The 14,039-nt window shown below is 40.4% G+C and overlaps 1 protein-coding gene across 5 annotated transcripts in view; it reads left to right on the top strand.

The window, feature by feature from the left end:
- The window catches only part of Ipo11 (importin 11), a 173,170-nt gene that overhangs the window by 4,845 nt on the left and 154,286 nt on the right, over positions 1-14,039 (top strand). For all 5 annotated transcript variants that reach the window (XM_063282684.1, XM_063282685.1, XM_063282683.1 and 2 more), the window contains exons 2-3: positions 4,815-4,958; positions 10,251-10,351. In XM_063282684.1, the coding sequence (XP_063138754.1) occupies positions 4,821-4,958; positions 10,251-10,351 (239 nt within the window). In that variant the 5' untranslated portion in view covers positions 4,815-4,820. The remainder of the gene's footprint in view (positions 1-4,814; positions 4,959-10,250; positions 10,352-14,039) is intronic.

Below are 14,039 nucleotides of genomic sequence, written 5' to 3'. Positions count from 1 at the left end.
GTCAAAGCAAAGCAAAATTAAACAAGATTTCCCAAATATGCTGTTGAGTTTGTTAGAGTGCTGGAACAGCGTTGAATTGGTTGATGTACTCAGTGGCACACTATTGGAGAATTGTGATTTTTTTTTTCCCCCTTTGCCCATAGGTGTCAGTTGTAGGTTGCTTCTTGGTTAGGGATGGGACCCCATGTCTGTTTTCTCCTTTCAGTACTAGGACCTGGTCTGGCTTGAAGCTGTGCATTTCTTCTGTATGTGATCGCAGTCTCTATGAGTTCATATATGTATACATTCTGTTGTCTGGAAGGCACATTCATCTCTTTTGGCTCTTACAATCTTTCTGCCTCCTCTTCTGCACGGACCCTGGAGATTTGAGAGGTGGGATTTTATGAAGACCTCCTATTTAAGACTGAGTGCTCACTTTTGCACATTGTCCAAATGTAGATTTATTTCAATCTACTGTAAGAAAAAGCTTCTCTTAAGGGGGTTGAGCATGGCATTGATCTATGGGTATAGTGGTATGTTAATAGGAGTTATTCTACATCTATGTTCCTTTAACAGAGTAATAGTAATTAGTTTCCCCAGAGGCTATGACCTAACTAGTTTCAGGTCCCTGGCCCCCTTAGCAGTGTCAGGTCATGGAGTGGCCTTAAATCTATCAAAAAGTGGTTGGTAATTCCCATACTCTTTGTGACTACTCACTAGTATATCCTATAGATAGGTCACTCGCAATCATGAGCATTTATTTCCTAAATACTAGATATGGAACCTAGTCGCTCTATGCGTTCCTAGTAGTTCTCTTTTCCTGCAGAGGCTGTTCACGTGTGTCTTTCCTTTCTCACTCTTTAAAGACATTCTTGCTGTGTTACCTACAGAGTAGGTAGGCTATACTATATTTTCAAATTGGCAGTAAACAGATCAAGGTGCAGATAGATTTAATTTTCTATAAACCCCTGTTGTTTACTCATGTTCTGCCATGCTAAACTATAATCCTTCTAAAGAAATTGGATTCAAATAAATTCAGATCTTGTTGTGCCAGGAATATGTCTAACCTACCTACAGCATGCATTCAGTTTGGAACTCTGACCCATCTTTCAAGGCCAAGCTTTTTCCTTCCCCCTTCGAGGAAGCCTCTGCTAAGCTTATGAGGGTATAAGTAGCTAGGTCTTACCACAGTCTTTACAGTGTATTATAGCTTGTTTTCTTTCCCTTGTAGAAAGAATTGATTGCAAAGATTCCTATGGTATATTTCTTTCACAGGGATGCATGGCCAATAGAGTTTTTTATTGTTAATGACGGTGAATGTATGTGGAATTATCTGAGTAATATCAGGAATATGTTCTGTGAAGGTTAGACTGAGGAGGCTTGAAAAGGGCTTGGCTGCTTTTTGTGGCTTTATTCAACTATAGTAGAGACCAGGGATTATTCAAAAATTGATTGATTACTTTTGTTGTTGTTTGTATTTTGAGACAGTGCTTTAGTATGTAGTCTTGGGAAGTTTGAAACTTGCTACATTGATTGTACTGGCCTTGAACTGGAAATGATTGTTTGTGTCTGCTGGGTACTGAGGTTTCAAGTGTGACTGTATTTGGCCAAATTCATTTAACAGATTTTTTTTTTTTTGGTTGTTATTGTTCCTATCTAGTTTATTTAAACCAAAAATGGTAATACAGAAAAGAGACTGAGGTGGCAGCTGCCCAGAATCTCTGTGGGTTACAGATACAGAACGGTTATGAGTCTTTGGACCCACACTTTAGTAACAAACAAGTCAGCTTAACAGCTAATTTTTTTTTTATTATTCTAGGCAAGGTACTATTCTACTTTCTAGGATATACTTTGAGCAAATTTACGTCCCTTTACCCTGGCCATTAAATTCAAATTGAGAGGCTGTACTGTAACTGTCTGTGCATACTAACATGTCAGGTTTTGAATAGTGTTACACAGAAAGATTAAGGCTGTCAGACGTTAGAAAATCTGGGTTGAGGATTGTTATGCTTCACTTTGGTTGTCAATTTGACACAAACTTAGGTCACCTGGGGGTCACTGCCTCCATCATGTGGCCTTATTGCCATGTCTGTGGGGGATTTTCTTGTTTAGTAATTGTTTACATTGATGTAGGCAGCTCAACCCAGTGTAGTCAGTGCTACCCCATCCCGTGTAGGTGAGCATACCTCCATGCTTTATTCTGTGATGAGATATCATGGCATATGTGAATGAAGAATGTACATTTTTTAACTTTAAGTAGTTTATGGTTTGCTAGATAAGCTACTGTTAAGCAAGGAAATAGATATAATATAGAAATGTCGAGAAGATGTGTCAGCATGCAGTTGGGGATGTCCACAGAAGATGGTGTTCGCCATGAACACTCCCTTTAGCTGCAGTGCTGCTCCTTAGCAGCACTAGAGCTAGAAGGGAGGGACCGAAGAGGGCGGTGACTCATCCAGGGAACTGTTGTAAGTGCCATCCTCCCCTTCTTCCCTTTGACTCTCCCTATTTTTCCCTTTCTCTTTTCTTAGATCTGGCTATGTAGCCCAGGCTGGCCTTGAGTTTATGATGCTCCTGCCTTAATTTCCAGAGTGTTGTTGGGATTACAAGTGTATACTAGCATGCCCAGCACTAATATTAAGTTTTCTTTCTTTTTTTACCCACCCCCCCCTTTTTTTCTCACTTTTAATCCCAGCACTGTAGAGGCAGAAGCAGGTGAATGGGTATCTGTGAGTTCCAGGCCAGGCTGGTCTATGTAGTAAGTTCCAGGACAGTCCAAGCTACATAGTAAGATTCTGTCTTAAAAAAGAAAGAAATGGCGCTGGAGAGAGGGCTCAGTGGTTAAGAGCACTGACTGCTCTTCCAGAGGTCCTGAGTTCAATTCCCAGCACCACGTGGTGGCTCACAACCATCTGTAATGGGATCTGATGCCCTCTTCTGGTGTGTGTCTGAAGACAATGACTGTGTACTGTATTTATTTATTATATTATATTATATATAATTATTATATATAATAAATAAATCTTTAGTTCATAAACTGTCCTTTTTGTAACTTTTCTGTTTTAAATTTTTCGTGTGTTTTATGATTCTGTTTTGTGTGTGTGTGTGTGTGTGTGTGTGTGTGTGTGTGTGTGTGTGTGTGAGTGAGTGGAGACTAGAAGAGGGAATGGAATCCTCAACTGGTGGTTATAAATGGCCTGATGTCTGTGCTGGGATCCACATTTGAGTCTTCTGTGGCAACAACAGGCGCTCTTAACTGCTGAGCCTTGCTCCAGCCCCATGGTTGATTCACTTGCTAGCTAGCTTGCTTTCTTTCTAAAAATTGCTTTTATTTTTTTAGATTTTAATATAATTTCATCATTTCCCCCTTCCCTTTCCTCTCTACCATATCCTCTTCTTTGCTCTCTTCCAATTCATTGATTCTTTTTCTCATTGTTTTATGTACATACATGTATAAAACCCCTGTACATGACAGGTAAGTGCTGTTACGTTCCTTTTTTAAAAAATAGGAGGGAGCCTTGCTAAGTTGTCCAGGCTGGTCTCAAATTTCTTGATTTTTCAGATATCTACTTGGGGGACAATTTAACCCTGGCTCGTCACCTTTAATCCTAGCACACTAGTGGAAGAGTCAGGCAGATCTGAGTTCAAGGCCAATGTGGTCTACATAACAACTTCTAGGCACCTGGGGCTACATAGAGAATTTTTCAGGCAAAACAGAATATTCTAGCACTTGTACTCCTCTGCCCTTTAAGTTGACAGTGTCTTTCCAACTAGAGCATTTGCTTTAAACCATCTCAACTCATAACCGAAAGTGTTGACAGGAAGCACTGCTTCCCTTTGGAACTGTTGAGGATTTGCATTGAGAGGCTGGTGTTATTCTTTGGTAAACTGTTCATTATAGTTATTTCCAAGATACTGTCTCCTCAAAGAGAGGACAACTTACTTTGTGGGAGATGATTCTCTGAACTATGTTGGTCCTGGAATTTGAATGCAGATCATTACATCCGGTTTGGTGGTAAACCCTCTGAGACATCTTGCTGGCCTTGCTTTTAGTCTGAGATGGGGTTTCATTACATAGACCAGGCTGGCCTTGAACTCAGGGTGCCCGCATAGTTAGATACCGATGAGGGGCCTCTTGCTGATTGCAGACTTTTTACTGTATCCTTATATGGCAGAGAGAATGAGGTAGCTAGCTGATGTCCTTTTACAGGCACATTTGGACTATGCAGAGGATCTGTCCTGATGGTCTAATGCCTACCTAACCTCTCTGCTCCAGATACCAAAATTAGGCTGTAGATTTCAGCATATGAACTGGGCAGGGTACACAGTCATTTATCACATACAAGATTCTCTAATCCCTCCTTTTTTTTGAGACAGTCCTACTCTATTCAAGGATTGCACTTAACTCAGTTTATTTTTCAAGTATCATTGAGTATGCATCTCTCTCTCTCTGTTCACTTTCAGTGATTTTGATACCATTAAGGGAGGAGGGGAGGCTGAGGAAGAAGGATCCCAGTTGCCTCTGGTTTTCTAGGAGGTGATATTTAATCAGAATTTGGAAACTTGGGGTTTTGTGTATGTGGGCTTTCCAATTTCATTTTATGTTTACTTTGTGAAACAGTAAAAGGCAATTTTCTTTAGAAATATATTGATTTATGTAAAGTAATTGGAATTATGGAAGTTCTAAGTAACTACTACATACAAAATGTAGAAGTCAGAACTTGCATGAACAGGAGAAAGTGCTTCTCAGACCCTGCAGTTTTCCTCCATTTATGTTACTGTGCGTTTTGTATTGTATATCACGTGTATTCAAGTGTGCTGACTTATCCTTGCAGGCTTCCATGGATCTCAATAGTGCCAGCTCTGTAGTTCTTCAGGTCTTAACACAGGCCACCAGTCAGGATACTGCTGTCTTAAAGCCAGCCGAGGAGCAGTTGAAACAGTGGGAGACACAGCCAGGTTTCTACTCAGTGTTGCTGGTAAGTAGTTCTTGAAATAGTTTATTTTTTAATAAAGTGAGACATCATTATTTTCATAGTTCTGTAACTATGGAGGTTTATGGATTTGCTGAAACTGATCCAAATCTTTATCTGCCATTGTCCCCATCATCACAGTAGTATAAGGCTCCTGAGGGTGTTTCACAAGTATTTTTTTATGAATCAACATTTTAGATTTTTCCTTTTATTGTAATTTAATTAAAACTTTTGTTTTCTGTTTTTTTGAGACAGGCTTTCTCTATGTAATACTGGCTGTTCTGGACCTCACTCTATACATCAGGCTGGCCTTAGACTCAAAGAAATCCACCTGCCTCTGCCTCCCAAGTGCTGGGATCAAAGGCATGCACCACCACTACTCAGCTTAATTTAAACTTTTAGTAGAGGACGTCACTTTCTTTGGTTATGTTTTTCGTGGTTGATTAATGACTTTCTGCTTTTACTGTCTAAGCATTCATTCTGTGTAAGAAACTGGACAGGATATATTCTCAGTGTCTCTTGAGAAAGTATCAGACTGTGATGATTTTTCGATTTTGCTACACCAGTGCTGACATCAAGACAATAGGTAGTGTCTTCTCTGTGTCCCCATCTCAGTGAATTTATTCGGAGTTGCTCGGCGTCAGCTCAGGAATACCATGTTCAGTAATTTTCAATATGTTTTTCACTAGGTTGTTGTTTTTTTTTTTCTTTTTCCTGTGATGGAGAACAAATCTAGGGTCTAATGCAGACTAGGCAAGTCTTCATCATTGATCTCATCTCCCTTTGTATCCTACATTTCACATTAAAACATTGTTTTTGGTTTTGCTGAGACAGTCTCATTGTGTAGCCTGGTTTCCTGGAACTTGGTATGTAGACCAGACTGGCCACCAGCACAGTGGTATTGGCTTGTCTGGTTGCTAGAATTAAAGGCATTTGCCCCCATGACTGGCAAAATATTGTTGACTTTTTTTTCCATCTAGAAACTTAAATATTTCTAGACAGGACTTTTTTTTTTTTTTTTTTTTTTTTTTTGAGGCAGGGGTTTATGTAGCCCAGTCCAGCATTGAACCCTATTCTCTGCCTCCACCTCCTGAGTGAATATCTGAATTACTAATAACTGCTTAAGTTGATTTCTCTTCCTTTTTTGTTTTTGCATTTTGACTGATTTATTTATACATTAATTATTACATTGGTGCATTTTCATAAAGTGTTTTTACTTGTTCCTGTATATGCATTTCTGTATTTAGAGTGTTTGAGGGAGGGGATTGAGACCAGGTCTTGTTGTATAGCAGGTGCTGACTTCACATTCAGTAGTCCTCCCATCCAGCTCCCCAGTGTTGGGATTACAGGCATTTGCCACTACAGCTGGCCTGCATAGACAGACATTTGTATAAAATGCTGTGTGCATGTCTTCTGCTCTGCTGGATTACTCTGGAGCAGTGGTTCTCAACCTTCCCAATGCTGCGACCCTTTACCACACTTCCTCATGTTGTGGTGACCCCAGCCATAAAATTATTTCATTGCTACTTCATAACTATAATTTTGCTACTCTTATGAATCGTAATGTAAATATCTGATATGCAGGATATCTATTAAAGGGGTCTTGACCCATAGGTTGAGAACCACTACTCTATAGAGTCATGAAAATATGTATACAAATACATACATACATATATACACATACATACATACATACATACATACATACATACATACATACATTTGGACCTGGTCTTGTTATTCTCAGGCTGGCTTCAACATGCAGTGTAACCAAGGATAATTTTGATTTTCTGATTCTCTGGCTTCCACTTCCCAAGCATTGGGTTACAAGCATGTTCCACCATACTCAGATTATAAGGTGGTGGGGATTGACTCTGGAGCTTTATGCACAGCAGGCAAGCATTCTTCCAGCTGAGTTATATCTCCAGCTCAAACTTTAAAGAAGATAGAGTTTTACTCTCTAACCTAGGCTGGTGTGCAGTTTGCTTCCTAGAGCAGGCTAGTTTTGAATGCTTCTTGCCTCAGCCTTTTGAATATTGAGGATAAAATAGTTTTTGAATAGGGCATGGTAGCCCCATGATTCCAGCACTCAGGAGGCCAAGGATCTTAAGTTTGAGGGTATGAGTCTACATAGCCAGTTAATAGATCGAGACTTTCTCATATCCACAGCAGAGTAAATAATGACTCTGGAGGCTTCTCTAGTCTAAGGTTTAGGCTTGCTGTTAGGGCAGTCTCTCAGCTAGCTCATCTGACTTAATCTGACTTATAGCCATCTCTTTCTACCCTGAGCCATCATTCTCTCTGCCTAGGAGGTCCACCCCCTATTTTCTGCTCCAGATATTGGCTTTCAGCTCTTATTATAACCTTTATTGTAACCAATCAGTAGGGAGACAACTTCTGGTCTACTTCTAGATTGCCTTTCGACAGATAAAGAAGGATGAATATTTAAAAAATAGAAAAGCTGGTGATGGGCCATAGAAATGACAGTACCAGAGTCCGGCCAGCACTTTGCTCTCTGCTGGTACAGAATTATTAACAAATTAAAATACAGAGACATACCTTCACACAAGGTGAAGAAAGATTACCCCAACACGTGAAAGTCTAGTCATAGACTCATACCAACTCTCATACTGAGGGAGATGGAGATAGAGATGGGGGTTTGCATAGGGTAACAGAGAGGGAGCGGGGCACTGGGTTAGTATTTTAGAATTAGATTTTATTTTATTCTGGAGGAGTCATACTGTGTAGTACTGGCTGGGCTGGAACTCGTTATGTGAATCAGACTGGCCCGGAACCTACAGGGATCCTCCTCCCTTTGCTTCCTAAGTGCTACAATTAAATACAAGCACCACCATGCTTAGTCTGGACAAGGAGTTCTTTAAAATTTGTTTTCTGTGAATGAGTGTTTGTCTGCATGTATGTATGTGTACCATGTGTGTACTTGGTGCCCTTAGAGACCAGAAGAGGCCATTGGTTCCTTCTGGAATTGTTGAGTTGTGAGCCTTCTGATATGGGTATTGGGAGTCAATCCAGGCCCTCCTCTGCAGGATTAACAGGTTTTCTTTTCCACTGTGCCATCTCCAGTTCCCTAGACTAACCTTTATAAGGCTTATTGGACAATAGAATTTCCCCATTGGTTACCAAGATGATGTTGCGTGGTTTAACTGCATTCTTGTTTCATAGTTTGCCACCATTGTACAAAACAGTAACTTTGGACTAACATAAATTGTTATAACACGTCTCACCTTATGCAATTTAAAAGTGCTATTGTACCAGCATGGTGGTACACACTTTTAATCCCAGCACTCAGGGGATGGAAGCAGGTGGATCTCTGTGAGTTTGCAGGCATCCTGGTCTACATAGTAACTTCTAGCCCAGGCTATACAGAGAGACCCTGCTGAACGAACGAACAAAGTGCTATTGAACTCATTTGTAAACATGATTGGTTTTGTTTTTTAAATCTTATGAGTGTGTGCCTGTGTATCTGTATGTACCATGTGCATGCAGTGCCTATGGAGGCCAGAAGAGGGCCTCAGATCCACTGGAACTGCAGTTACAGATGGTTGTGACTCTCCATTTATATTCTGGGGACCGAATCCAAGTGGTCTGGAAGAGCAACATGTATTCTAACTGTTGAACCATTTCTCTAGCCCCATAATCCTGACTGTGTTGCTAAGTAGTCTTGTTATGGTGGAATAGGTTATTTTCTTATTTAGTTACCTTTCCTGTTGTGATAAAACACTCCAGCAAAACCATTTAATGGAAGGACAGGTTTATTGAGGTTCATTCACAGTTCAAGAATCTGTTCTGTCATGGTTGGGAAGGAATGGTAGCAGGAGCTTGGGGCCGCTGGTCACATTGAATCCATCCATGCTCAGGAAGCAGAATGCAGTGAAAGATCATGCTGAGCTAAGTGCTCTCCTGTTTCTGTGGTCTAGGATATTTGCCCAGCAACAGTGCCTCTACTTTTAGAGTAGGTCTTCTCAATTCAGTTAACCAAATCAGAGTAATATTTAACATACATGAGCAGAGGCCATCCTAATCAAGATAATTCCTCATGTACCTGCACAGAGGCTCGTGTCCTGGGTGAGTCTGATCCTTACAAGAGTTAACATTCACAATTTTAAGCCAGGGATTTAATTTTAACTTAGGGACTTTGACTTTTACGTTCTTTGAATCTGCTGTGGAGACATCTACCCCCACCACCCATCTCTTTCTCTATCTAATTTTCAAGACAAGATCTTGTTGTGTGTCCTTGGCTAGATTGGGGCACATGGGAATTTGCTACCATCCTCTTGCCTCTGCCTCTTAAGTGTTGGAATTATATGTATGTGCCACCATGCCCTCTCTCTCTCTCTCTCTCTCTCTCTCTCTCTCTCTCTCTCTCTCTGTCCATCTCTCCATCTCAATCTCCCTCCTTTCCTCCCTCTTTGTAAATTTGATACTTCCAGTTTTTTATCAAGGAAATTTTCTAACATACTTGAAAGAGTAGTATAATGGGTCTTTACATGTTTATCTGTTGGTTAAACTTAGCGGAATGCTAGGGATAGGCATGCTATCTTCTGTTTATCCCAGGCTGACCTGGAACTTTAGCTGCACCTGTCTGAGCACTTCAAATGCTGGGGTTGTAGTAATGCCTGGCTAAGTAGGACTTTCTTAGTGTACATTGAAGAAGTATATATTTTAAGAAAATGTCAACAAGATATATGTAGTGATGAAATTTAAGCAAAATAAATAAAAAAATCTGGGTCAAGGTTAGAATACAATGAAGCCCTGGGTTCAATCTTCAGTATCTCATAAGCTGAGTATGGTGGTGAGTACCTGTGATACCAACATCTGGAGGTGCTGGAGGCATAAGTTCAAGGTCATTATTGCCTATGTTGCAATGTATATTGGTCAGCCTGAGATATTAGAGATATTTTCTCAAGAATCAAACGTAAGGGCTGCTTGATGAAGTGTTTGCCTCACAAACATGAGGACTCCAGTTCGATCCTCAGAACTCAGTGTAAAGATGACAGGTGTGGAGCAGGGGACAGGATGGTCCCAGGAACTTGCTGGCATGTCAGTCTGACCCTTGGGAAACCCTGATTGAAAAGGAGGTGGCTGGCATTTCTGAGGTGGCACCTGACGTTGTCCTCTGGTTTCTAAATGAAACCATCCACACAGTGAACATACACATCCTTGTAATAGTACAGACACACAAAAGTAAAGCAGACAAATCCATACTTTATTTTGGTATGTTAATTATGTTTTTAAATGATTGCATGTTTATTCTAATACAATTTTTTCTATTCACAGAATATTTTTACGAATCACACCCTTGATATAAATGTAAGGTGGCTTGCTGTACTCTATTTTAAACATGGGATTGATCGTTACTGGAGACGTGTAGCACCTCAGTAAGTTCTCTTGACCCAGTTGTCATCCATTACAAATGAAAAAGATGAGATGGCACCTGTGCATGCACAGGAGTGCGTCAAGGGTTTATTTGCACAAGTGGTAAGATTGGGACATTAGAGAAGTGAGCGTGGTCTTTGTGCAAGGATGATGTGGAGAGGTGCAAAGCATTTGATGTGTAAAAGAAAACAAGTGTGTTCACTACTGAAGAAGTGTATTTGCACAGTTCAACAACCACATCATTGTTTCTCTACGTGGGTTTGTGGCCTCCCACGCATGCATCCCTTGCGTGTGTTTTGCCTTCCTGTCTCAGCATCCAGCTTCTGAGAATCAAGCTGAGTGGCAGAATCCTCTTGAAGAAGTAAAATGTTTTGATTTTTGAAAACGAAATCCCATACTATATCTGCATTCAATGAGTCTTCATTTCTGTAACTTGCATTTTCCCTTGGAAGAGTGGATGGATACCATATGTTTACAGTTTCGTTAGATTAGGCTTTAACTGTAATGTAAGGGTAAAGTGAGAAGATTCATTTTAAGAGTTAGTACATAATGTAGTTTATGGACAGGCAGTGCAGAGAAGTCTGGAACTTTGTTAGACAGTGGATTTTGCTGAATAAATAGCAAGCCGTGCTCTCCAGTAGGTGGCGCTCAAGCTCTACAGGTTTTCATTTGGATACGGAATGTGAGTTGTTTTATTCTGAGTATCTCAGAGTGCCTGTAAAGCCTACCCTTGAGCACTGTCAGAATGAAGTGGAGTATTTGGGCTGAACTTTAGTATGAAGCTAACCCTTTTTTATTTCAGGAATAATTGATGATTTGGACGAGAAATGAAGGAATTAATGATGAGAAATTGTGTGCTTGTTTGCATTTTTGTACAGGGTTTTGGTGTAGAGCTGTGGCTAGCCTAGGACTCACTACATAGTCTAGCCTGGAACTTAGAGCTAAACCCTTGCTCATGCCTCTTGAATTCTTGGGTTATGGGCACGTGCTACTGTGCCTGGGTAAACTAGTGGAAATGTAAACAGTTAAGGAGGAGTCATGTGTTAGTCACGCAGTCTTCTAGTGTATTGAGATAAGAGTGGGCATGGAGATGAGTACACTTACGAAGGTCAAAAGGCTGGCCACTTAGGAATTGATTTTAGCTGCAGATTTGAAGCACCGAAAAGTTTGTGGTTTTGTTGTTAGTTTTGCATAGTTCTTATTCTGACCACTTTCACAGGATGAGAACTAACTAACTTAAGCTTCTATGTTGTTTTCATGCAGCATTCAGTTTAACTGGGCCATAGTTAGATGCTGTCTGTTTCTGTCTGTTTCTGTCTGCCTGGTTTTGAGTGCAGGTTTGTTTTGGAGACTTGCTGTAAGGATTGCTTGTGGTGCTCAGTGCATCTGTGAAGTAGACACAGAGCCACACGTTCTCTCCTCCATTGCAGAACCCGGTGCCGCCTTACACAGCGGACTCTTCTCTTCCCCTCTGCTGTGCTTCACGTTTTTCAAAATTCAGTTCACATGGTGGTGCTACTATGTTTTAAAGACTTTATGAAGCTGAGTTACCGTCAGACTCCTTCAAGTGCTGGGACTGTGGCCGCGTGCCCCTGTGGCTGTACTGTGCTCCTTGGGCAGAGCTGCTTTGGGATGTCCTGCTTGCTGACACCAGCCCTTTGTCTTTCTTCCCTTTAATTGCTGCTTTCTTTTTCTATCAATACGATTTGACATACATTTTGTTTTTTGGAATTAATGTTCTTTTAACTAGCTGGATGATATAGAAGCTTAGATACATTTATTTTCAGCTTTTTTTTGGAAATAGTTCAGTTGCCAAATCCTAGAATTATAGTCTTCTTTTTATTTTATTCATTCTGTTTACTGATTGGTTGATTGGTGGGAGGCGAATCTGACCATGTGCTTTCCCCTAGCTCCTCCTCCTCATTTTAAACAGAGCATGGTGGCTCCAGCAGGAGGATTGTTGTGAGTTTGAGGCCAGCCTGGGTTAGTTACATAATGAGGTCTAGGTCAGCCTGGACCCTGTCTTATATCAAATAGAATGCTTTAAATTTTGTTTGAATTCTATCTTTTTTTATAAGAAGCTTTTTAGTATACCACAAGGAGCACAGCAGGCGTGGCATTAACAGGATGGCCAGCTGGAATCGCTTCTCAGGCCGAAAGGTTAATCAGCGGCATTCTGTCTAATTTTTAAATGTGGAGATTTTTAGTAATTTTTATTATTGATTTTTTTAAAAAAATATTTTCTTATTTTACCAAAATACTATAAGATGGATAATTATGAATTATAAGCATTTGAAAACTGTGTTTTGCAGTTAGGGATTCTCGTGGTTTGTGTATGTTGGTCATCTAAGATCTGTGAATTATACTGCTTAAGACTTCTGTGTCTATTGGCTTTTTCCACGTTTTCTGAAAAGATTGCCAAACTCAAAGTATCATGGACTTGCCTACTCTTTCTCTGTAGACTTTGCTTTCTGTATATTGAGGTTTTCATAGGTTCATAGGTATTCAGGGTTGTTCTGTTATGAAAATTTCCTCCTTCGGTGACAGTGATGATGAGTTTGGACTTAGAGTCTTGTTTGTCTGATAGTGATAGAGCCCAGCAGCTATATTATGGTTAGTATTTGCTTGTTCTTTCTGTGGTTGGTGTTGGTATATGTCATATCTTTTTCACTATTATGTTGTTTCATTTACAATGAAACTTTTCATAAGTAGCAAATGGCTTTTTTTATTTTAAAGTGTGTGTATGTGTGTGTGTGTGTGTGCGTGTGCATATGTGTGTACATGTGTGTGCTTGTACATGTGTGCAGGTGCCTGGGAGGGCATAGGATCCACTGGAGCCAGTTACAGGCAGCTGTGAGCTACCTGCTGTGTGTGCTGAGAATCAGGCTCTTGCCCCCCACAAGTGCAGCGCATGTTCTCACGTCACTGAAACACCTCCGTAGCCTGTGCGCTTGCTTTTACCCATCATGGCACGTTTCCATTTTGGCTCTGTGCCTGTTATATTTATGTAAGTACTGAATGGTTGGGTTCAAATCTGCTGCCCACTCAGTCTTTTTTAGAGATACTGCTGAATGTTGATCCTGTGTACAGGATGTACACAGATGGTTGTTAGATTTTTTTTTTTAAATATCTTTTTTTTTTTAAGATTTATTTATTATGTATATAGCATTGTACCTGCATGTACATGTGCAGGCCAGAAGAGGGCACTAGATCTCATTATGGATGGTTGTGAGCCACCATGTGGTTGCTGGGAATTGAACTCATGACCTCTGGATGAGCGGACAATGCTCTTAACCTCTGAGCCATCTCTCCAGCCTTCCTGTTAGATTTTTAAATCTATTTTTCTTTACTTTTTGTTTTAGTATGCATGTATGTATGCATGTTTGTATGTATGTATGTATTTATTTATTTTTTGTTTTTGTTTTTGTTTTGAGACAGGGTCTTAGTGTGTAGGTAGCACTGGTGGTCCTGAAACTTGCTAAGTAGATCAGGTTGGCCAGATTTACTATCCGTCCACTGAGTGCTGGGATTAAAGGTGTGAGCCACCGTTCGTGGCTTTGTTTTAGTTTTTAAAGGTAGGGTCTTTTATAGCCACACTGTGTATCTGAGCCTGGCTGTGACATTCTGATCCTTTGCCTCCACCTCTCAAGTGCTAGAATTACACTGTGCTCCCTAGCACACAGCCTGGTG

This window comes from Rattus norvegicus, chromosome 2 (assembly GCF_036323735.1).
Source record: "Rattus norvegicus strain BN/NHsdMcwi chromosome 2, GRCr8, whole genome shotgun sequence".
NCBI classification, from domain to species: Eukaryota; Metazoa; Chordata; class Mammalia; order Rodentia; family Muridae; genus Rattus; species Rattus norvegicus.
This window is presented reverse-complemented; position numbering and strand designations above follow the sequence as displayed.